Source organism: Astatotilapia calliptera, chromosome 5 (genome assembly GCF_964374335.1).
Source record: "Astatotilapia calliptera chromosome 5, fAstCal68.1, whole genome shotgun sequence".
In the NCBI taxonomy this organism is placed as follows: domain Eukaryota; kingdom Metazoa; phylum Chordata; class Actinopteri; order Cichliformes; family Cichlidae; genus Astatotilapia; species Astatotilapia calliptera.
Window position 1 is genome coordinate 7,418,677 of NC_137426.1, and position 23,944 is coordinate 7,442,620.

The window sequence follows — 23,944 nt, forward strand, 5'->3', positions numbered from 1 at the left end:
CGGTCAAGCCTTTCAAAATAAATGGGTCAGCTTGCGGCTTCTTGACTTTTCCCTTTTTTGTGCTTTGGAAATAAATAAATGATAGAATGTAAACTTTTGTGAATCCAAGAAAAAATAGTTTTTTCCCTTGTCATCGAAGTTTACCTTGTTTTTCCGTTTTGCACATTCCATTTAATTTCACAAATTTTCAAGTCTGATGGGGCAGTTGCGCCATTATGTAACTGGTAGTCAAGCCCAGCTAACAGGGGTTATCTGTGTTGAAAAGTTTAGAAATACAAAATGCTTAATGGTCACATAACTGAAAAAACAAACAAAATATGCAAACAAAGCAAAAAAACAAAACAAACAATTACACAAACAAAAACTTCTGGCTTTTAAAAAAAATTTTATTCTTGCATTTAAATCTTGTTGCACTGCCTACCATTAGCCGTTATGTCATCAAGAATTCGTGTCAAATAAAATCGAACACTCAAACACTTGCTTGATTTTGAAGACAGATGGTCGTGTTTCCTGTTTCTCTCTAGTTACCTCACACTAGCTTGATGCAGATTCTGCAGGCACTGGAGGCACCGGGGTCCCTCCTCCCCTTCCCAGTCAAAGATGACATCATCCGTAGTACAAGAAGACTCGTGCAACAGGAGGGATGGGTGTGGATCTCGCCAGTGTAGCCCTCTGTTATAACCTCCACTAACAAACAGCGCACACATGTTTCTGTTTATTAGTGTACTTTTAATAATTCTGACATTAAGTCACGCTGTGTTTTTGAAAATTACAAATGGGATCTTACTGTTTCCTCTGAGGAGTTTCAGTTGTTGACAAGTACATCAACAAACAACTAAATGTTTATTGCTTATAATTACATAATTCATAAAGGTGCCAGTCGCTACTAAGTGCATCTTCCTATATATCCAAGTGAGTAAGCTTTTACTTGCAGTCCATAATTATTTCTTTACAAAAGACCTACAATTCCTTATGGTCCCAGGGACTTTAGCTCAAATTGATTTTCCATTCTGCTTGAGTTTTCTTTTGTAACTGAAGTAATTCCTAATGTAATTCCAAACTTTTGAAGTGTTTCAGAAGTAGTGTAAAATGGCATATTGCATTGGTTTTAGGTTTGTAAGATTGTTAGACCTCTTGTGGATAAAATTGACAGTATACACAAGTGTTCTGTGGGATAACATGCTTTTGATTTCTTTTACTTTCTGGTAGACAAATATAAGTAAAATACAAGCAATAACTTATTTTTATGGTCATCAGTGAAACTGCAGAATGTGACAAAGTGAAGGGTCATCAGTTCAATTCAAAATAAATGGGTCAGGAATTGACAGAATTCCTATCGTTCCTATTTTTTTTTAACTCTTATTCTACTACACATGGGGTGGCTGTAGCTCAGGTGGCAGAGCAGGTCAGCCACTAATCAGAAGGTTGGTGGTTCGATCCCAGGCTGCCTCCTGGCTGCATGCCAAATATCCTTGGGCAAGATACTAACCCCATGTTTGCCTACTGGTGGTGGTCAGAGGGCCCGGTGGCGCCAGTGTCCGGCAGCCTTGCTTCTGTCAGTGCGCCCCAGGGCAGCTGTGGCTACAATGTAGCTTGCCATTGCCAGTGTGTGTGTGTGTGTGTGTGTGTGTGTGTGTGAATGGGTGAATGACTGAATGTAGTGTAAAGCGCTTTGGGGTCTTTAGGGACTAAGTAAAGCGCTATACAAATGCAGGCCGTTTACCACTCAAATGCTTAGTACTCATGTCAATAACGAACCAAGGACCCTGTTTCCACAAAAGTTGAACACTGTGTAAAACGGGAATGAAAACAAAATACATTGATTTGTAAATCCCAGAAACCCATATTTTATTAACAATGGATCATGGAAAATATATCAAATGTTTAAAATGTTTTGAATGTTACTGAATGTGATGGCAGTAACATGACTGAAAAAGTTGGCATGGGGTTAATAAAAGGCTCTAAAAGTATACTAAAAAGAAACAGCTCTACTTATTAGGTTAACTGGCAACATGTTAGTAACACGACCGAGTCACAAAAACAGCATTCTAGCAGGGCAGAGTTTCAAAATGCAAAAAAGGGCAAAATGCAAATATAAATTGTGGAACATTTTCAAGAAAAAAAAGTTCCTTAACATAAAATTGTGACACCTTTGAATCATCAAGTAAATGACATCAAAAGACTCAGAGGATCTGGAGAAATCTCTGTGTGTAAGGAATACGGTCAGAAATCACTTCTGGACGTTGCTCTTTTGTTTACGGCAAAATTCATTTAAAATGGACGGAGGCAGAGTGGTCAGACGAACTGAAATCTCAACTTCTTTTTGGGAAACATGGACACTGTGTACTCCACACTAACGAGGAAGGACTTATTCTCATGTATATATCTCATGTATAGCTCATGCACATATCTTTCTACGTAGCACTTTTAATTCTTATCCCTACTTTTATTTTTTCATGTCTATTTAAGTGCTATTTATGACACTATTTAAGTGCTATTTATGACACTATGTTTGCACTGAAGCACCGCAGCAATTTCCTAATGTTGTAAACCTGCTCAACATTTGGCAATAAACCCCTTTCTGATTCTGATTCCAGATTGTTATTAACACATATTTCAGTAATACAGTGCTGAACTATATATTGGAGCTATTTCAACGTCTTTTGACCAACTGAAGACATTTGGAAAAGCAAGAAATCTAACAAAGCTGCCCAACAGGACTGCTGAGCAGCAAGAGTTGTGTCAGACAAGAATAGGGCAATTTCCCTCTCCCAGAACTCCAGCAGCTGGTCTCTCCAGTTCCCAGATGTTTACAGGCGATTGCTAAAAAAAAGAGGAAATGCTTCATGGTGGTAAACAACCCCATCCCAACCTTTTATAGACATGTTGGTACCTCTACATTCAAAGTGAACTTTTTTTTGTTTTCCTAAACTAGTACATTTTCTCACTTGAAACATTTTATATGTTCCCTGTGTTCTACTGTGAATCAGATATGGGTTTAAGAGATTTACACGGCACCCCCAATTTTTTTTGACATTGAGGTTGTACATTAATATATAAATTCTTTGCTTCTTTTGAAACAGTTCAAGCATATTTTTTAAAAGTTTGTTGTATTCAAAAGTTCAGCTTGTATTAAAAGGAGTAACAGATTTATTGAGGAACCTAAGTCTCATCTAACTAGAACATTAACTGCTCCCTGAACTATTGTGACTCATCAGTTTGCTGCGACAAAGGTTCATTTCCTTTTGATAAATAAGGAGACTGGGAGTTAGTGACACAAGCACACTCAAAATAAATGGGAAAAATCTGATTTATTTCTTAACTGGAACACATTATCCCTCCACTACACATTTAGGTAGCTCATAGTCGGGGACACACTATCTGAACAAAGAGTTATGGATAGAAACATAAAAATAAAACATCTGATACTGCTTACAACCAAAGGTATCTTTAAAAATATATGCATAATCTAAAGAACAACGTGACATAACCAAAATGGTATAAAAGAGGTATGTAGTACATTTAAGGGCATACAATATATATTTTTTTGCCTCTTCTACAAGGGTCAAATTTAGTGCATTTGAAGAAAAAAACTCTCGAGTCCCTTTCATGTTTCAATAAGGCATATATGTGAAGTTTATCACATCTTACTATACCGAGACAATTATGGAGAACAATTTACTTTCTCATTTAAATATTAAACAAAGAAAAACGTTTAATTATAGTTAAATTATACAAATGATTCTTGTTTTTTCAACAAAAAAGCTTCATATTTCTTCACTGCAATGACAAAAAGAAGGAAGTCATATAGGAGCACATTCGTTTAAAAGATATCATGAAATCAACAGGCTACCACAGAGCATGTGCAACAGTCTTCAAGTGCCTCAGGTGTTGTCATTCATTTGTTACTGAGAAAGAAATCCTTCAACCAAGATTCAGTTGATTCTGCATGTTAACTAATTCTCTTCTTCCTTCTTTAATGCAACAACAAGAACCTGATGATTGTTTTTGCTGTTTATTCTGTATCTGATTTGCCATCCTTGTGCCTTGGGAGCATCTCTTTGGTTTCCTCACATTCTCTATTGCAATCCCCTTTACATTGTATGATTGATTCTTTTTTTTAATTTTAATTTTTAAAAAGGTATTCACTATTAGGGCACAACATTAAAATGAACAATCCATTTAAGGTTGGAGTAACTGCTTAGTCTCAAACATAAACAAGAAAGAAAAGTACAACGAGGGTTTAATTCTCACTGGCAACTGTCACAAACAGCAGGTTTGGGAGAAAATACTTTAATGTCACTGAACATGTTTAGTTGCATGACTGAGGACCAACCAAAGCAGATGGGAGACAGTTCCTGGTTTAAGATGAAGTGAAGGGACTGGGTCTCATATGGTAGGTTGATGAAGGTGCTGGTCAGACCCGAGTCTTCGCTATGACAAAGATGTTTTCTTCTCCCACTGCACCACTGGTCCGGGGTTTAGGGAGCTGAAAGAGGGAGGACCATGGGAAGGGCCCTAAAGAGTCAGCTCTGTCATAGTGGTGGCTACAACCTCGTCATGTCTCTGACTCATGCCCTGCCAGTGGGATGACAAACACAGTGATGTCATCACCAGAGCCCAGTCTATCGTTGGGTAGCCGCCAGCCACGCTCCTTCAGCACCCCCCTTGACCTCATAAGCAGGTCCTGCGCTGCCAGTGTATATCTGCACAACAAACACCGAGCAGAGGCATAAATCACAGTTACAGCATATTCAATATGGACAGCAGGGAAAAGACTGTGAAAAGGCATTATTAATTTAGTGTGAATGAATCTTGTATTTAAGTGCAGTAAGAGTACCTGTTCAGGAATGTTAAATAATAAGTAATTTTAATGAAAACATGACCAAAGTTCAGAGGAAAAATATCTCTGTGGTGGACTATATCAGCTTAAAGGTTCTCAGTCTTAACAAATTTGATGATATACCCTATACTGATCTCACTGATGTTTATCTGCTGTGCCACAGCAGTTTTCTTCTGCCTGACTAATCAAACATAGTTCATGAAGAACTAAAAGACTTTAAACGACTGAAGTTATTTTTTTAAATAAAGAATTCTTTGTCTGACAGAAAAGGAGAATTAATGCTGAAAGAAAATAAACAAAATGAACATCACCATCTTACTGGCTCAGAATTTCACATGTGGTGGATCCCTAATCTGTTTTATTTTGAAATTATTATTTTTAATATATTCATTTATTTCCATTCCATTTCCTTTTTACAAAAAATAAATAAAAATCCCTTCTTGCCCTTGTTGGCGGTCTGTCTTTCAAGCTTGGTTCAACTACCAGAGGCCTGGGAGCTTGAGGGTCCTGCGCAATATCTTTGCTGTTCCTAGGACTGCGCTCTTCTGGACAGAGATTTTGGATGTTGTTCCTGGGATATCGGCCACTTCCTCTATCTGCCGGTTGTACATACCGTGCAGGGTCCTGTCCCTCCATGATGGCCCCTCCTCTTGCTCCTCTTCTTTCTTGGGTTTCTGCTGCCTGAGGTATTCACTGAGAACCCGATCAGTTGTTGCCATCTTCTATATGTACTTGTAGTGCAGTATCACCTTCCAATAGCGTAATCCCCTCAGTTCTGACCACCTTCCCTCTTTTTGTTACCATATCTCCAGTCCAAATGACATTTTGAAGTCGTAGTCGTCGTCATCATGGTGTGAATCAGTGAATTAATGTTGATGTAATATATACAAATCATTTCCTATTATTCTCTCTAACTACTGCAACACCTGTTGCTAATCTGTTAATCACTCTCCTCAGTACATATACCTCTCTGGTTCCCTTTATCAACTCTCAGATTTTGTCATAAAACGCATTTTTTTCATTTGAATGTTTGCATTTCTTATTTTGTTTCCTCGCTTTTATAAATATTGTTTCTAATTAATGATATTTGGTTTTGCTTCTGTACTTTTTTCCCTTGTTTTTGCCTCTTGGTAGGCTTTTTTGCCTATCTGAAATCTTTGTGTTGTGTGACAACTAATATTGGTTACATATGAATTTTATTGGATTTTACTATGCCTCCTGTCAAAATGATTCATACTCTATGTCGTTCACAGTCACCAGACATCAGTGAAACATTTTGGATTTTACTACCACCATCTTCAAGGTGCCAAATAAGGAAACATCTTCTGGATAAAATGGTGGGATCAAGGTACTCACACTCAACACGTTTTCATATTTGTTGAATTTGTTATCCATCTGTATACTGTAATGTCTGTTAACATTTTTAATAATGTATCTGGCCACTAGTTTAACATCTCAGGAGAAGAATGGAAGTAATGGGCTAAATTAGAATTGTTAAAAACTTATTGATAAACACTTAAAACTATCTGATGTATGCTTATAGATTCAACCCATAACTACATTAGAATTACCATAAAGAATTTACCATAGGGTTATATTCAGGTTACATAATAGATTAAATATTCTGCAAGTGTTTTGCATTTGTTTGCCGTCACCTAGTGGACAAACTCTGTACAGCACACCATCTGAACATGATCACATGACACATGACCCAGCGCACACACCCAGAATAAAAGCCTAATAAAAAGGATTATTTGGGAGACTGCATACCTCATGGGATCAGAGGGGTCACAGCAGGATAAGTAGGCTGTAATAGCATCTGCCACTTCCTTGTCCGTAGTTACATCCCAAAGTCCATCTGTGCCCATGACCAAGACATCATCTGGGCCGTGTTTATGTTCATCCAGGTTATAAACCTTCACCTGTCATTGAGATAAACCAAATTAACGGATTTATATGCCTATTTATCATGCTGTCAGTACTTCTTCTAAATTGCAAAAAGAAGAAAGGCAACCATTCATGTGCATGTCAACTGCAAGCAAGATTAGTGAATGCACTGTATGCTGGCATGCAAGGGTCATAACCTCCATTTGCTGTAGTAAAGCTGCTCATTTTTTGTCACAAATCTGATGTTAAGCTAAGTCACACTGTTAGAGTGACTTACAGGAAGGGTGGCCTTTTTAGATAAGCTTAGACATATTAGAATAAGATTCTAGTATGTCTACGCGAGTGGCTCTCAATGTAACTTTGAGTGGGGGGCCTAAAACGGAAGTAAGGAAGTGGTTGCAGAGATTGGTTAAGCCGTCTTCTCTCTAATGCATCAGTATGTTTATTGCCTCGAATGACTGTACCATTATGAAGCAAGTCTAAATAGGAATTTGGGGCAAGCTTTTTTCGAAACGTAGCAAAAAACCCTGAGAGTTTAAACAATAAGGGCACTATCATGGGTAACTACTGTCAGGATAAATTCAAAGACAATAATAACAAATCGGTACATAAATACTCCAGGAGTCATAACATGGTAATATCTGGTTCTCTGTGCTAGATTGGAATATTTGACCCATTTATTTACCCATACCTGAACTTATAAAAAGCCTTTAGAATATTGCTCTTATCCATATTTGGGACTTCCAACCTTTCACTGACAGACCAGTAAGCGAAGCCCAATGCCCAACAACTATTTGAATGTATCTTAACGCTCCTAAATGGCCAAAGCAGTAACAGGCTCAGGCTGACTCCTCCCACTCACCTCAGGGACGCACGAGAGGAAGGGCTTAATGTAAATGTTGGAGTTGTAAACTTTCAGGTCATGATCACCGAGCCCACGGGTCACTCCGATTGTTGCCATGACACGAGCCTGTACACACATACACATTAGCAAGAACAAGCACGAAGACACACAATAATATAGGTTATTGCTCCGGGATGCGCTTCAGTTCTCACACAATCCATTTATGGGGGATTATTAAGCGAAGACAATGTTCTTTCAGACAATAATGAAAATACTGAGCATGTCTCTCATTTTTTAGCCAGGCAGAGACCACATTTAGCTAACAACATTAAGATTATGGAAATGCTTTAAAATGCAATTAGGTGTTGTGATTAAATTTAATACATTAAATAAAATTCACAGACTTTTTCTCTCTTCTTACCTTTTTCCCTTCTCCATATATCAGGGGAAATTTCAAATCATCTTCAACAATTGTCTTATAAGCCCTACAGGAAACACAATTAAAGCTGATCATTACCTGATCAAGTGATTGTTTGCTCAACATAAAATAAGCTCTCTTATTAAAAGCAAAATATCAAAATCAATCATTTTAGTGTTGAAAATGTGACTATGCTAGTATTACATTGTTTAAACTAGATATTTTGGGTTTTTAATTATTTATTTGAAAAAAACAGCACTTACTTTTATTCGTATTTTCTTATTTGTCATAGACTAAACAACTAACATGAATAAAGTTCATGATTTTTTTATATTCTTCCTAATACTCCGGAGTAAAATCAGTCAAACTGTTCTTAACACTTACAGGGTGCCTCAAGCAGATTAAAGAGATGAAAAAGTGATTAACTGTCCAAAATGTGATTAAAAAGGTTTACCAGCCAGTCATGCTGTGGTCTCTGTAGAGCATCTTTTTACCCAGCTCACTGTGTTGGATCCTACGAGGGAACTCAATGTGAGTGAACTCATTTCCCAGGAGCTCTGGCCTCAGGAAGCCCTGGAGGGGTTCACAGAATTAGAAAGGTTGAACTGAACTAGAGAATAAAAAGCTCAACCTAAGTCACGATTCTTGTCTTTCTTCTAAAACATGAAAGGCTACAGGACACTATATGACAGAAGGCCTTGAGTGCAGTATGTTAAAATGAAAAGGATAAAACGCTCCATTTTAGCAGTAAACATCATCCACCCACTCTGTGACTCAGAATTACAAACAGATACTAAAACAGACAACCGGTTAATGCCAGTTTATTTCAGTGATGATGTACTTTACTGTCAGGAAAGGGTCATTTATCTAGGAACTGCACAAGATGCAGAATGTGTCTGCAGGATGAAAATGATAAAATGCAGTCCTGGTCAGAAGTTTGCATACACTCACCATGGGCATGAATGTCATTATAAATCTGGGGTTTAACTGTTCTTTTTCACAGGTAGAGTGATTGTACAGCATACATCTTTACTGACTTAACAAAAAAAGATTTGGATTTTGTATTGGTTGGATTTTTGTTTAGGATCTTCTCTTATGCACACAGGGTCAAAAGTATACTGAAATTTGCAATTGCTCACATGGATTTTATGGCCACAGGAGACAAAGACTGGGTTTTTTTGGCCACAATGACAAGAGGTACGCTTGGAGGAACAAAGCTGAGGCTTTGAAACCTAAAAACACTGTACCAGATGTCAACTATGGTATAGCATCATGCTCTGGGGCTTCTTTGTTGTCAGTGGTACTGGTATGCTGTACAAATTGGATGGAAAAAAGGAGGGCTATTTCCAAATCAACAGATAGACACTTGAAACTTTGACATAGCTGGATGTTTCAAAAGGACAACGGGAAACATCAACATTAACAGGCTAACATTAACCTTTTGGAATGGCCTTTCCAAAATCTGAACGTTATCCCTATTGAAAATCTATGGACTATGCTTTAAACCTGGTTTTGCGCCAGCTAACCAACCAATTTAAATTAACTCTGTCAATTCTGCCTGAAAGAGCAGTTTAATATCCAGCTAGCTGATGACTACAAAAAAAATCTGACTGAGGTGCAACTTGCTGAGAGCCATTTAACTGTGAGTGTATCTGCATATTTGAACTGTAGGTATATTTTTTTGACCATGTGTGGATTGCAGAAAATCAATTCAAAGGGTTCAATAACGGCCCAACATTACCACAGCATTCATGCCCATGATGAGTCTATGCAAACATCTGCCCACAACTGTTTATTAGCCACATAAAAAACAACAACATAGATTACCAGATACTGTAGCCGCTGTCTCTCAGACTCAGGTGTAAATTCATTTGTCATGGGAATAACTTCATTATTTCGTATGATTATGGCCCTGCAGAGAGAGGGAGAAAGACAGGAGTGAAAAGACAACTCAAGTGAGGTTACTTGACACTGTAGTGTCCTGTAGTGAACACAAGAGGGATCTTAAAGCTATGAAAACAAATCATATTTCCCTCACCTGCTATCTCCAGCATTGGCTACGTAGAGTTTCCCCATTAAATGTATGGCAGCTAAGGCACAACAGCCACCAGAAATGGCATACGACGATTTTTCCTTTTCAATTAGGTCATCCTGTAATAAAAGCGAAAAAAAAAAAAGTCAAGACAAAAGGCTGCAAAATCTCTGCTGCTTAAAAGCTTGCTTTCCCTCTCATCATCCTGAATAGCTCATTATTTTCTTCATGCATATTCATTTTCAAAACAAAACTGCAGCGCTAATGAAAAGAAACAAGGATGCTTTGAAGAATGCATTACCTAGGCTGAGTGTTACTTTTTATAGGTATGATCTTAATCAGACAGTGATGTTGCATCAGAGAAGAATACCATTTCAAACTTACAAACTGAAACAGAAGTATGAGCTGTCTATTTTTTTTTAAATTTGGATATTTCCAGTGACCCAGAACCTTAAAATGTGTGTGTGTGTTTTAAAGCTTTCCTATTTGTGGCTGATGAGATAACGAAAGATGACTGCAGTTGTTGTGAAGTGGTTTAGCCATGACTGTTCTGGCAACTGTCAAAGCAATCCACAACAACAACAAAAGTCTATGCTATCTATCTTAGTCCTTCAACATTAATTTGCCTGGCTGCCTGCAGAGAGTGCAGCTATGCACGCACCCTTTGAATCAGACTGTAGGTAGCCAGGTTGTTGTGAGACGGGGATGGAAATTATACATGGTGTATGGACTGTGTACACTGACTCCAATCTGGCAACCTGGGTACCAAAATGCAAACACCTAAAACTTATGTATTTATGTATTGATGAGTATTCACAATAAAGGTTGAGGGTCTTAAAGATTGCAGAAGTTTTATGAATACAGCTGGGCTTTGATATACCTACCAACACTCCCGTCTTAACCCTGTGTCTCTCATTTTCAAGTCATTCAAATGTTAAAAGAAATTCCATCCCATATATATTCATAAACATCAAAGTGGTGCTGTGGAAAAGCTATTAGCTAAAGCTAAAAGATATTCTAGTTTATAAAGCTTCATATTTGGACAAGATGAAAGTGCTGATGAGGACATCTGACATAATTCAGATTGGACACAACACACATACACTGCCATACCTAGAGTAATGTTAGCATGGCCAAAAACCCAAAACAAAACATGAGAACAAAGTGATTTGCTCTCTGTGCATGATCTGCATGCCAGATCATGCACTTCTGGTTATTAAAGCTAAAATCTTCGGTTATGTTGGTGTTAAAAGACACAGATGGGCAAAAATGCTTACCACAGCTTAAATATGCCAAGTGTGGTTTGCTTTTTTCCCCCATTGTCTACTCACCATCTGTTTGAAGGCAGTCTCTATGACTCCCATCACCAGGCTTTCCAAACTGACAACTTTCTCCATGTAAAAGCGCACTGAAGCGTCGCTGACTGCATCTGGGTCCTCTGGTTCTTGTGCACCCCCTTTCTTTGCCTCCGCCTGATATGGGCTGCCATTCTTGGCCAGGCAGATAGGAGGAGCACTGCTGGGGTTCTCCAGGAGGTGGCAGATCTCCCCCAAGCGGTCTCTGATTAGGTGGTGAAGAAGCTTCGAGGCCATGATGGCTGCGCCAGAACCTGCATGTCCATCAAATACCCCCCAGAAGTGGAGAGGAATTCCTGTACCATCCTAAAAGAGGAAACAGTCACAGACAGACATAGTGTATTAAATAAGAGGAGAATTCATCTGCTTCCTTGGTTAAAAAAAGCTCTTATGACATTACAACTTTGAACAGAAAGCACAGCTTATTGAGTGTTCACAGATTATGGCAATTTTTTTAAAACTATAAGCAAAATATTTCTTCAAGATCTGTTATTACATTCCCAAATCAATCTTTCTAAACAACAGCCACATCATGAATCAAGTTTTTATTCGTCGAACCACTAAAGTTTACAATAATAGTGCAATAGTACTGTATATAACTGAAGTAATATTAATTTAAAATAGTCTTATAGCTTTTGAAAAGGAATGTAGGTAAAACGTCTTCCAATCAGATCTTTTGCTGTTTATAACACAGTGAGCAATGCGAAAGCACTGCCACCTTTGTTTTGGCAGGAATGTTAATAGACCCAGTTGGCCTGCCTGACTAACCAACATATAAACAGGCCCAAGACATCTGCCTACCCCTCTGATGCTAGACTCGGGTGGGGGAAGGGTGCAACAAGGGATGATGTAATTCATTTACACCAAATGGAGGACACGAATGTACTTTGTGTGCCTGCAGGTCTTACAGGAGTTGTGAGGCCCAAGGAGAGACAATGACTATAAGACTTTTCTTTAAAATATTCTGAAATAAATGCCCTTTTTGACCACCTGGAGTCAGTGGGAACAAGCTGTACACACGATGACTTACATTGACTTACCTTTTTAAGTCCATCGTGTAAACTTCTTACGTTTTAGTCTTATTTGAGCTCTGTCGCAGTATCAATTTGGAGATTTGTGCAGGGCAAGTAATGTGCAGTGAGCCTTTTTTTTTTAACAGATTACGCAGTGATGTGGTTGAAAATAACGCTGATAACAGCAGCGTGAGTCAGCAAAAACAGTTACAGTTTGAGAAAAAACGCTGTAAGTTGTTAAAACGCTCAGTAGAGCTGGGGGTGAGACTATCTCATGACTTTGCACCATTTCACACAGAAAGTGTAGTCATGCGGTCCTTTGTTAAATTGAAACCATCCAACTACAGCGACTTTCAGAAAATTGAGCCAGTCAATCAAAACATCTGTTAATTCGGGTCAAATTAAAGTCACGAAATCTGAGTTGAAAGTTTTGTCTGAGGTGTTAATGTTGAATCCTGCTAAATCCTGTTGGCTATTTCTGTGCTGTAGTAATTTGCTTCTTTAAATGTATTCACATTTAAATGTATACAGAATGAAAAAAAATATCTAGATGGAAACTACACTCGGTGAAAATCTGTGAAAACAGCACTGCTGGATATGAAGTAAATACAATGCATGCTCAGATGGGGTGCAGCGGTTTATGTTCTGTAAGGGAACATTATGCTTCAGGCTACATAACAAGGCATGCAAACATCTTTCAGTGACATTCCCCTCAGACATGTTTAGGACTTTATATATACTGATGTCAGATTTGTTCACTTTTTTCCATTTGTTCATACATTTCATTCCTCATTCCCTGATTCTAGAAATCTGTCCTTCACTCACCCCGTTTTGATCTAGCAAAGTAGAGTTGCGGTGTTTGCCACTCGGCTTCTTCACAAACACTTTCTCACATGAGGCCTGGTCCTCGTTCAACATGCTCTTCCCTGCATTGATCACCCTGATTGAAAAAGACACAAGGAGGAAAGGTGAGCCCGGAGTCGGATGATTTATAGTGTTTGCGCTCATTCCTCTAACCGCATAAAAAACACAATAGAGAGAGTGCAACAGTGGGGTGAAAAGTGGGGCAGGATGCAGTCATGTCCCAGAGGGAACTTGCAGAAGGGATTAAGTGTTTTTATGATGAGCTGATGCCTGTGGAGGATAATGGCTTTAGAGTAATGCACTGATTCATACTGTAGAAGCATCATCTATCACAGGGTGTGCTTCAGCAGTGTCAGCTGAAACTACCGATGCACAACAGCATTAACATCATTTTTTAAAATACCAATACAAATATGTTTTTTTGCATGATATACAGTTTTGTTTTCAGAGAACCATCTATTCACATTTCCCATTCAATCTGAAAATGAGCTGGCAGATTTCTAAAATTTGCATGCATTGTAATATAATCCATCACTTTACACACATTGCACATTATAGCAATGTACCGTTACACAGTACAGACTTTTAAATAATTCTTAATCCTCTGTCGATTGATTTTTTTGGGCCAGTGGAAGACACGTGCAACACGACACTGACACAGTATCATCTTACTGTCACAAAACAGGAACTATGTAAACAAAGGCTCACCTAGATAAAGCAGACACAGCTAATGTGTACATTTGGAGTTGTCTTTCTGGCCTTGCAAATACTCTCTTCATATCTTTATTTCCTAGAAATCCTGAGGGAAATATCCAACACTTTAGCAATTAATTACTCCTCTAGCACATAGTTAACTCTGTCATTTGAATTTTCAGCAATGAGAACCAACCAAAAGAGTAATGCCCTAAAATGAAACCGTGAGCTGAATGTTCCACAAAACGGGAAGTTGGCAGATGAGGTAAGGCAGTCGTAAATGGTTAAGATTGTGTCTTTCTGGTCTTGTAGTGTAAGCTTAAAGTGCTTCACACTACAAGCCCCATTCACTCTTTGACACACGTCTTACAGCACTTTAATAACACTTAAGCAGTGATGATTCTTCATGGCCTGTGTTGGTGCTAAGCAACTTACCCAAGAATACTTAAGTCAGCTGACTTTAATAGTCACAGATAAAACCACTGATCTCTGCTGAATGGACAACCAATCTAGTGGACAACTCTGTGACATTATTTGTTGAAATTATGTCTAGTTCTATTTCAAACTACAAAAATAATGACTAGATATTTTATAACATAAATAATAGATCTTAAAAATGTAGCTAAAGGCTTCCTAGAAAAAAAACTACAGCCAAACTAAACTCATACTCAACTGTGAATGATTTGTAGCAACGACACGCAAAGCTCCACTGGCAAGGTCCATTAAACTGTAACGTGAACCTAGCTGGGAAAGACTGAAGTCTATCTAGACCTCATGCTGGCACATTATGTAATGTTTTTACTTTTAATTATAGATAAATGCCACATTAGCCGGATAATGTGTCATTAATACCCACTGCACAATTCCAGTAATTCAAGTATTGTCATTAAAATTCCCTCAGAAACTTCTGCATAGAAGGAATGAGCAATTTATCAGATAATGCCGGGATCATGAGAGGCAAAAGTAAAGTAAACAAAGACAGTAAATAAAAAAAAGAGAGGCTGACAGTGACGAGGAAAGAGGACAAACTAAATAGTCAAACAACAAAACGGGGAGAGAAATTAGTAAAAATTACATCAGAGTAAGACTTCTGACCTTTCACATTCCATATAATTCAGCTGATTACAATCTTTTCAGAAGATGGATGCTGTATAGTCTGGAGCTTTGATTTCAGAGAGTTACAAAAATGAGGCTCAAAATGTAACGGCTGCCCAAATCTGGATTATAAAAAGCCCCTTCACGTTCTAATCAGTTGAAAGCAGCGGTCAGACACCAGCGTCCTGCACTGCGTTCCCTGCATTAGGACTAATGACAGAGAAGAATTTAAAATCACTCGATTGTAGTCTAAACTTTCTGCCAAAGCCAAGACAATGTTCAAAGATCACATATATCAGATGGGAAAATTGCACTGATGACTCAACTTTACACAAACATTTCCAGATATTTCAAAGGACTGGACAAAGAAAGTCCAGGGAAGTAGCCAACTGCTATGCTGGTGGCACAACAGGTAGTATGCCTGACTCCGAAGGTTGCTTGTTCAAATCATGCCCGAGTCAAGCTCTCTGCAGGTACTATTTGTAAAATCCATGGAATCCTCACGTTGGTGGGTTCCTGCCAAGTCTCAGCTACTTGAATTAATTGACACCCTTTGGTGCATGTCATCCTTTTCTCTCTCTGTGGCTATCTCCAAGGGTTGAAAATAAGGTCTCTGTGTGAAAGAAAAAATCTTATCATTTCAAAACTTAATGGATGCATTGTGTATGTTTTTAGAAAAAAAAGGCTAAATGTAAACATAAGCTTTGTACTTGAGAAAATTCCACAGTACACCTTAAAGTGTTGGTTCCATAAGATTTTGGAGGCCTGCAGCATGCTTGGCTGAAACGTGTCAGTGTTTACTTTTCCCATGTGATAAACTCCTACACCCACAATAAAGAATCAGCAATAATTCTGTTTTGAAAGCAGTCACATGAGCCCCATAAGCTATTATTGAACATGCTGGTTGCTGGCGTGGGAGGTTGCCATTCTAAAACACGGCCTTGCTGTAATGTGACTTAACTCTTTCACTTATTTGTCTTTCGGTCATATGCTTTCACAACCTGTGACTGAAAACCATGGCTGTCGTGTTTGGTAAAACAGTGCTTCTCTGTTTCAACCGTCTTATTCTATTATGCAAGGAAAGTTCAAGAAGAGGAAGCTATGAGTTCCAGTGAATTCTCTATTTCGGGTTACTTGACAAAAATGTCTCTGTGTAAACATCATCTTTGAAACAAATTGCAAATTCTCCAAGTAAAACATTAAACTCTATGCAAAGTACTGTGAATTCACTTCATAGTCTCTTGCTGAGGACAGGCAGCTTTAGAGATACAGAAACAGTTTTGTGGTTCAGTCAGCGGGAGATCAGTGATGCATATAATCTAGTGAATGGAAACACTTCTGAAACAAGCCTTTGATCCTTTAAAAGGACGTTTGCACGGTTCTCTGTCGTTCAAGATTCTTTTTGCATAGCTGGTCAATTCAGCTTCAAGTAAAACTGGAAACTGTACGTCCGTTTTGTCATCCGGCCGGTTTTGGGTGTGCTATGTGCTCATGACACATCCTCAGTGAGTTGTCTGACAGCACTTTTACAAATTAAATGTGAAAAAGATATACTCTCTGGTTGCTGCTGATTGAAGCTACCTCAAGTGGAAGTTGGCAGGCTGACAAACACTGCAGGCCTTGTTACATAAAATCTTCCGCAGTGTCAAAGTAAAGTCTTCATGAGGAACTTTAAAAAAAAAAAATCAGACTAGTTATATTCTGATTCCTATTCAGGGAGGGGAAGCTTCCCATCACGTTTGGAAGGCCCACAGTGCTAAGAAGAAATGAAAGCTGACAGTCAAAGACTGACAAAAACAATTCCCCTGTAGAAAAACAACTTTATGTGAGCTGTATACTACTAAAGATATTATATTTAAAACATACGGCAACTTATGAACTCTGCCCCACCATTAGTTCAGGATCTGTGCTCAAAATAGAGTCACTAAAAGAATGTGAGCCAAAAAGTACAATCGCTTGAACAATAGGTTTAGAAATACACAACAACATGGGTGTAACTCTATTCATCTGAGGTTTATTTACTCCACTAAGGTAGATTTTTTGTTTGTCTATGAAAGATCTGACAACAGCCCAAAACACGAATATGCTCCGTTTCTAATGAAATGAAATGGAAAAAAGGAAGAAGTTAGAAACAGCTTTATATTTCAGCTTGTAACAGTTTTATGTACAATGGGCCACACTTTACGCACACTGACAGTAAACTGAACATCATTCATGTATTCTATCTTGTATTATATACAACTCAGGAGCATAAAAGACCTTTAATCATTCATCCTTCTTTATTGTTTTGCTCTTCTAACATCTGCTTTTCATGAATTATTAATCATACTACAAGGAATAAATATGTCACATACAATGTTTTTTCAAATGTGAGTCCTTGCTTCCTCAAACTCTCTTACATGATACCAGTGGCAGGACCTGGAAGAGCGCCTCCATATTAAACTAAACAGTATTAAATACCCATTTGATTAAAGCATTTTGAGTGTCTTACTGTAAGTGCACTCACTTATTTATGCTGACACAGTGTTGTACACCAACACCATAGCAGCAATTAGACTCATTATCTCAAGCATCCTACACTGTGCACAGATTTTAGGTTCAGAATTCCTAACCTGTTTTACCACATGAGTCCAATTTGCGAGAAAGCAGTATTCCACCTCTTCTGGGTGCAACGCTATAACAGGAACAAACCATGGGAAAACCTAACAATGACCATGAATCCTTATTATCACCAGCATGCCCAAGACACACTAATTAGTTGTTATCAAAACGGAGAAGATGCAACACAGCGTCCATCTGTATTATTCAGGCTGCCATTGTTCCTACTCTGTACAGGGGAGTAAAGATCACTGGACAAAATGGACCGAGGCCTAAACAAACGATCATTCGAAAGGCTCTTATCATTGCCGTGTGGGTGAATAAACAACTGCTTAATGAATGGAAGTGATCTCAAATAAAAATAGCCATACAGTTGGATAAATTTAGAACCTGACAGCAGTTGTAATTTGGCATCAGTGTATCATGGTTGAGCGTGGACAAGGTTTGTAGCTCTGTTGTTAATTGCTTCCATTTTAGAGTTGTTTGCTTTGGACTGACGTTGAGTTTTCTGTGGTCTCAGTGTGCTGATGTGACACGGATGGTTCAGATTGTTTGGGGTTTTAACCTCCGTATGAAATGAGCACTGACAGCTGATGTGTGATCAGATCAGCCGATTACGTTGTGTTGTAAGCAGCACCGCTAATGCTGTGATTACAACTTAAGTGACTCATGTTAAAGTAATCTGCTGAAGAATTCAGATGAATTACAGAGATGATGCAACTTTCCACAGAACATAATCAATACGTGCGTTAAGTCCTCATATCTGACCATACTTATTCATTCTTCTGAAACATTTGGTGTTGAAATTTCACATCTGAGACTTTCCACATGAGTCAGTTATATATATATTTTTTATTTTCACAATGGGTCAAGGAGGACAGGCATGGATAATATAGCCCACATAGTGTTAGACTGTATTTATTCAGCCCTTCACAACCACCCACTTCTGGAGGAGGGGAGCATCTGAAAGTGTTTTTCCTCAGCAAGAATCATCTGAAGAACACATTTTGTTTAGTGGTATAAATAAAATGAGGCTGGAAATTTTCTATATGTGAGAGGACTGCAGGTGTGTAAAGAATATGAAAGCATCATAGTAAAGACAAGGACAGGGGTTGTGCAGTCGGACTGACAAATGCGAAGAGCCTCTGCCTCATTTAGCCACAAAGATAAGTAAACCCACATGGCATTTTGCTACCTAGTTATCTGTTAATCGGAACACTGCAAATGCAAACCCCACTGGTTCTGTTAGGAACGAGTAGATACACATTTCCTGCTTTCACTTCTGTATGGCCCCAGTAAATCAAAACTGAGGTGGAGCCTGTATTCAAACATGACAGTCTCTTAGGATACGAAAGCCTTATATCTAATTACAGCACTGACACCCTGGTCCAAATTTACATTGTTTATCAGCAGCTCACGGGAGGAACATTGAATGGAAACCGTTCAATAGCAAAAGGCCACATTGGCTGCTGCAGTGCACTCGAAACTGCAGCAGCTATAAAAATAAATAAATAAAAATCACTTATCAGGCCTGGCACTCATCGGGACCCTTGCAAAATTTTTACTGATACAATTCAATGATTTTCGGATCAATTAATATGTCACTGAAATCACTGATACACTCACTCTGCGTATCCTGTTTGCCAGGGAAGCCTGCTGCCTCTCTTTAACGTGAGCACCGGCCGCGATGCGTGCTCGGTGGAGTACTGCAGGAGCTCCGGGGTGAGGTCCAAGAAATCCGGCCGGCCGTAGGGAAAACGAGGCGGCAGGCTGTCCGTACCGCAGGTCTGTCCACCAGAGTGATGGTTATGGTGGTGGTGTCCGTGCGGCATCATCCCTCCGACCAGGTTGGACATGGCGTTTTTAACTTTGCTGATCATCATCGGCACCGACAGTGGGGTAAAAGATCCGGACGGAAAATTAGACGCGATGCGATATTATGTTGTTAGAGACGGGAGAAAACAACAGCAATACATAGCGAGGGACGAGAATCATTTCAGGAAGCGATTTTTTTCCCTCCTTGGCCCCATGTGACAGTTTTCAGAAAGGCAGACGCGATGTTTTCCTCATTGAAACAGAATAAAGCCCTCACTGGCTGCGCACAAGCTGTAATCCAGCAGGAGACTATCTCATCTCAGAAGGCAGGGCTTCACAGGGATGTGCAGCCAGCCGTGAAAATGTCTTACACATACCCCCTCCTCAAAAAACACGCCCCCCCCCCCCCAAAACCTTTAACAGAAATCACATGAAAGTAACATAAATGTCAGTCAATGACAAATGAGGAGATAGTAATATGATATATATGACGTCTCACGAAGCCCTAAACTATTGTAAAGGACTAAATCCGAACACGTTCAAGCCTTTTCTGATTAAATGAAAAATCTGGATATCAGTTTTTTTTAAAGGCAAGCTTTCATAAATTATGGCATTAAAGGTTACTATGATTTGTAATAACCGATTTTATAGTCTTAATATATTTATTAAAACAACATTTGAGTTGCCAGATTATGAAAAATGGCTTTGCTGATTTAGCTTCTTAATAAAGGGCAATGAGTTTTTTTTACTTTCTAATAAATCATCAGGTTTGCAGGTGTAAAAGCTTAAGGCTCAGGTGCAGTTACATTATATACAGGCATAACTGAACCTTCACCCAGGGCGATTCTAGCTCTTTCAACACCTCAGACAATAAGAAGATTAGCCCCCCCCCCCTCTCACAACAGTGTCTGTAAATAAGCGCATTTACAGACACTCAAAACCTTTTAGGTAATTCTATGTATTTGGCTGTAGCCTCAAACAAAAAAGTTGAGAAGATGTTAAGTATATATTAATTTGAGCATTTAAGTATTTTGAGATAAAGTTGAATTTATTCAACAGATACACATTATTCCAGTAACAGATTAAACAATTTATATAAATGAGACAAACTAACAGCTCTACATAGAATATCTCTACATTTTATTCTAAATAAAAGAGTACTAGAGTTCACTGACAAACACTCCATGTGTAAAAATATACCTCTTTCCAAAACACTGCACTACATTTCATGTATAAGCACAAGCCAATGTACTTCTAGCCCTAAGCCCAGATAAACAGGGAGGATTGCATCAGGAAGGGCATATTGCATAAAAATCAAAAATCATGCTTTGCAAAATCAGCATGCAGATTATCAACAGTGTTATTTCCATACTGAATCAATCAGGATCTGAGTTAACAACAGTTCTGTGCGGTGCTGTTGGCCAACAGTGCTGGTGAAAACTGTGCTTCTGTTGACCAAAGATAAAAAATGAGGAGAGGGGGAAGGTCTGTTTGGAGGCAATGAGAGGAAAGGTAAGGCAGAAGTGACAAGGTGAGATTAATGACTTTCAATGTAGGGACTATGATTAGTAAAAGGAGAAAGCTGGCTGATATGATGGAAGGACGGAAGGTAGATATACTGTCTCTGCAGGAGACCAGATGGAAAGGAAATAAGACCAGGGCCGTGGAGGTGGCTTCAGTGGTTCTACATTGATGTAGACAAGAAGAGAAATGAATTAAGGGTGATCTTTAAGGAAACGTATGTGAAGAGTGTTGTGGACAGGAAGAGAGTGTCAGAAAGTTTGAAACTGGAAATCGAAGGGACACTCAGTGTTGTTGGTGCGTATGCCTCACAGGTTCGGTGACAGTTAGAAGAGAAATAGAATTTATGTCGAGGAGAGAGTGGTGATTGGAGTAGATGAAGGGAACAGAGGTGATGAGGAGATGATGATGATGATGATGATGTTAAGGAGAGAAATGCAGAAGGATGACATGGCTGTCGAGGTATGTTTAGAAGAGAGAGCAGTGAACCTCTTAACCAGATTGTTTAACACAATCTTAGAGAGTAATAGGATTGCTGTGGAATAGATGGGAAGTGTGCTGATACTGATTTTCAAGATCAAAGGTGATGTGTAGAGCTGTAGTAACTACAGAGGGATACAACTGATCAGCCACACCATGAAAATATGGGAAATCAGCGCGCAGCAGTATGGTTTGATGCGGAGAAACAGCACTACAGTTGCGATGTTGAGAGTGTTGATGGGGTGTAGAAAAGGTCAGAAGGACTTTCACTGTGACTTTGTGGATCTAGAAAAAGCATATGATGAGAGGAACTGGGGTACTATATGAGCAAGTCAGGAATGGCAGTAAAATATGTGAGGGTGGTTCAGGACATAAATGAGGACAGTGAGACAGTGGTGAGGTGTGTGGTGCTGTACGAGTGACACATGAGTTTAAGATGTGAGCGGGATTACATCAAGAATCGGCTTTGAGCCCTTTCTTGTTTGCGATGGACAGGTTGACAGATGAGGTCAGGAGGGTGTCTCCACGGACTTTGATATTTGCAGATGACACTGTGATTTTTAATGAGAGTAAAGTGGAAGAGAAACTAGGTGTTGTTTTGAGAGAAGAGGAAAGACTGCAGAAGCAAGATAGAATATATGAATGTAAATGAGAGGTAGGCAGATGGAACAGTGAAGATGCAAGAAGTAGAGATACTGAAGGTGGACAAGTTCAAATACCTATGAGCATCAGGGGTGATTTGTCACGGCAGCAATGGTGAGAAGGAAAGTTTACAAAAACTAGTTTTTGCATAGTTTGGAGACAGCGGCAGTAAGAAAAAGACAGGAGGCTGAGCTGGAGGTGGAAGAGATGAAGATGTTAAGATTTACATTGGGAGTGAGCACTACGGAAAAGACAGAAATGAGTACATCAGAGGGACAGGACAGTTCAGGTTGTGCGGTTTGGAGACAAAGTTAGAGTAGCAAGAATGAGATGGTGTGCACATGTGCAGAGGAGGGACAGTGGACATATTAGACTAAGGATGTTGAATATTGAGCTGACTACTAAGGAGATTCATGGATGTAATGAAGAAGGACACAGAGTGTTGGTGGGACAAAAGAGGATGCTAGGGGCAAGGGGACAGACAGATGATCTGCTGTGGCAACCCAAAAAAGAGCAGCTGGAAGAAGAAGAAGATGATGAAGAAGAAAGCATTGCGTTTAGCATTCATGTTTCAGAGCTACACAGTAGTCTAAGGAACAAAACATGTGATCAGATTAAAAAATTCATTACAAAAAATAAGTGCGCAGAAAAAATACAAAAGTGGTAAAAATGAATTTATCACACAGAAAAAATGTGTTTGTCATTGTTGTCTAGCTTTATTTAATATGCAGACTTTCTGTTCAGGTGGATCAGTGTCATGCTCCTGCTTTCTTTGTACTCACCTGTTTTCACACATGCACTGCAGCCCACAACAGGATCATTAAATGTGTTGAAACAAATATCCGACACATTGATCAACAGTCTATGCAAGATCCTGTTGCACAAATTTGCTCCACTGCGCACAGTGCAAGTGGCAGTATGATGAATTCCCCTTTTCTCTTTGGTTACCACAGAAGACACAGAGAATAGCTAAAGTGGATGAATGCAGAACTATTGCTGTGTTAAAATAGAAAACACTTCATTAGAGGAGTAGAGAACACTCTTAAGGACATTGGTCTACAATTTAGAAATGCCTTCATAAAAACAGTGTTTACAGAAAGGTGCAAAGTATTGGTTTCACTCAAGCACTCAAAGGCCAGATTAAACTTTGCTTGAAAACATCTAAAAGATTTTTTTTTTTTTTTAAACGTATGTTTATTTGTTTTTTCAACAGTATCAACACCAACATAAAATGAACGTATGGCAGTCATTAAAATAATAATAATAATAATAACAACACTAATAATAATAATAATAATAATAATAATAATAATAATAGTAATAGCGATAATTGAAGTGTTAATCCTAAAGGGTTCCAAATAAATGCATAGTTAAAAAAAATTAAATTAAACCATACAAATAAATACAATTAAAAAATAAATAAATAAATAAAAATAAAAAAAAATAAAAAATAAAAAAATAAATCATAATATAGGTTACATAGTATATTCCCAACAGCAAGTCAGACATTATTCATTATCTAGTTGTCTTATTCACTCACCGCCCCCCCCCCACATCCCCACTCCTCAGTAGATCCAAAAATATCTTCCAGATGTTGTAAAATTCAGAAGCCTTCTTTCTAACAATATAGGTCAGTTTCTCAAGAGCTAAACTCGATGTTAAATTATTTAACCAGTGGTTAAAAGAGGGGCAACCAACATTCTTCCAGCATAAGGCGATACAGCGTTTGGCCTGTAGCAAACAAAGATCGACCATTATTCTTTCCTCACAAGACAGAGTACAGTCATCTGGATACAAGCCTAAAATGCATAACTTAGGGCAAAGCGGTACAGGAGAAGTTGTGA

General features: G+C 38.6%; 1 protein-coding gene across 1 annotated transcript; it reads right to left on the reverse strand.

The window, feature by feature from the left end:
• Window positions 1–3,292: 3,292 nt before the first annotated feature.
• ppm1j (protein phosphatase, Mg2+/Mn2+ dependent, 1J) lies at window positions 3,293–19,798 on the reverse strand. The gene is made up of 10 exons (XM_026166962.2): window positions 19,269–19,798; window positions 13,218–13,332; window positions 11,356–11,685; window positions 10,031–10,143; window positions 9,820–9,904; window positions 8,447–8,565; window positions 7,996–8,059; window positions 7,593–7,700; window positions 6,614–6,765; window positions 3,293–4,706 (listed from the first exon to the last, which is right to left on the reverse strand). Exons 1-10 carry the CDS (start codon window positions 19,523–19,525, stop codon window positions 4,559–4,561), a joined length of 1,491 nt encoding a protein of 496 aa, XP_026022747.2. The 5' UTR covers window positions 19,526–19,798; the 3' UTR covers window positions 3,293–4,558.
• Window positions 19,799–23,944: the final 4,146 nt, after the last annotated feature.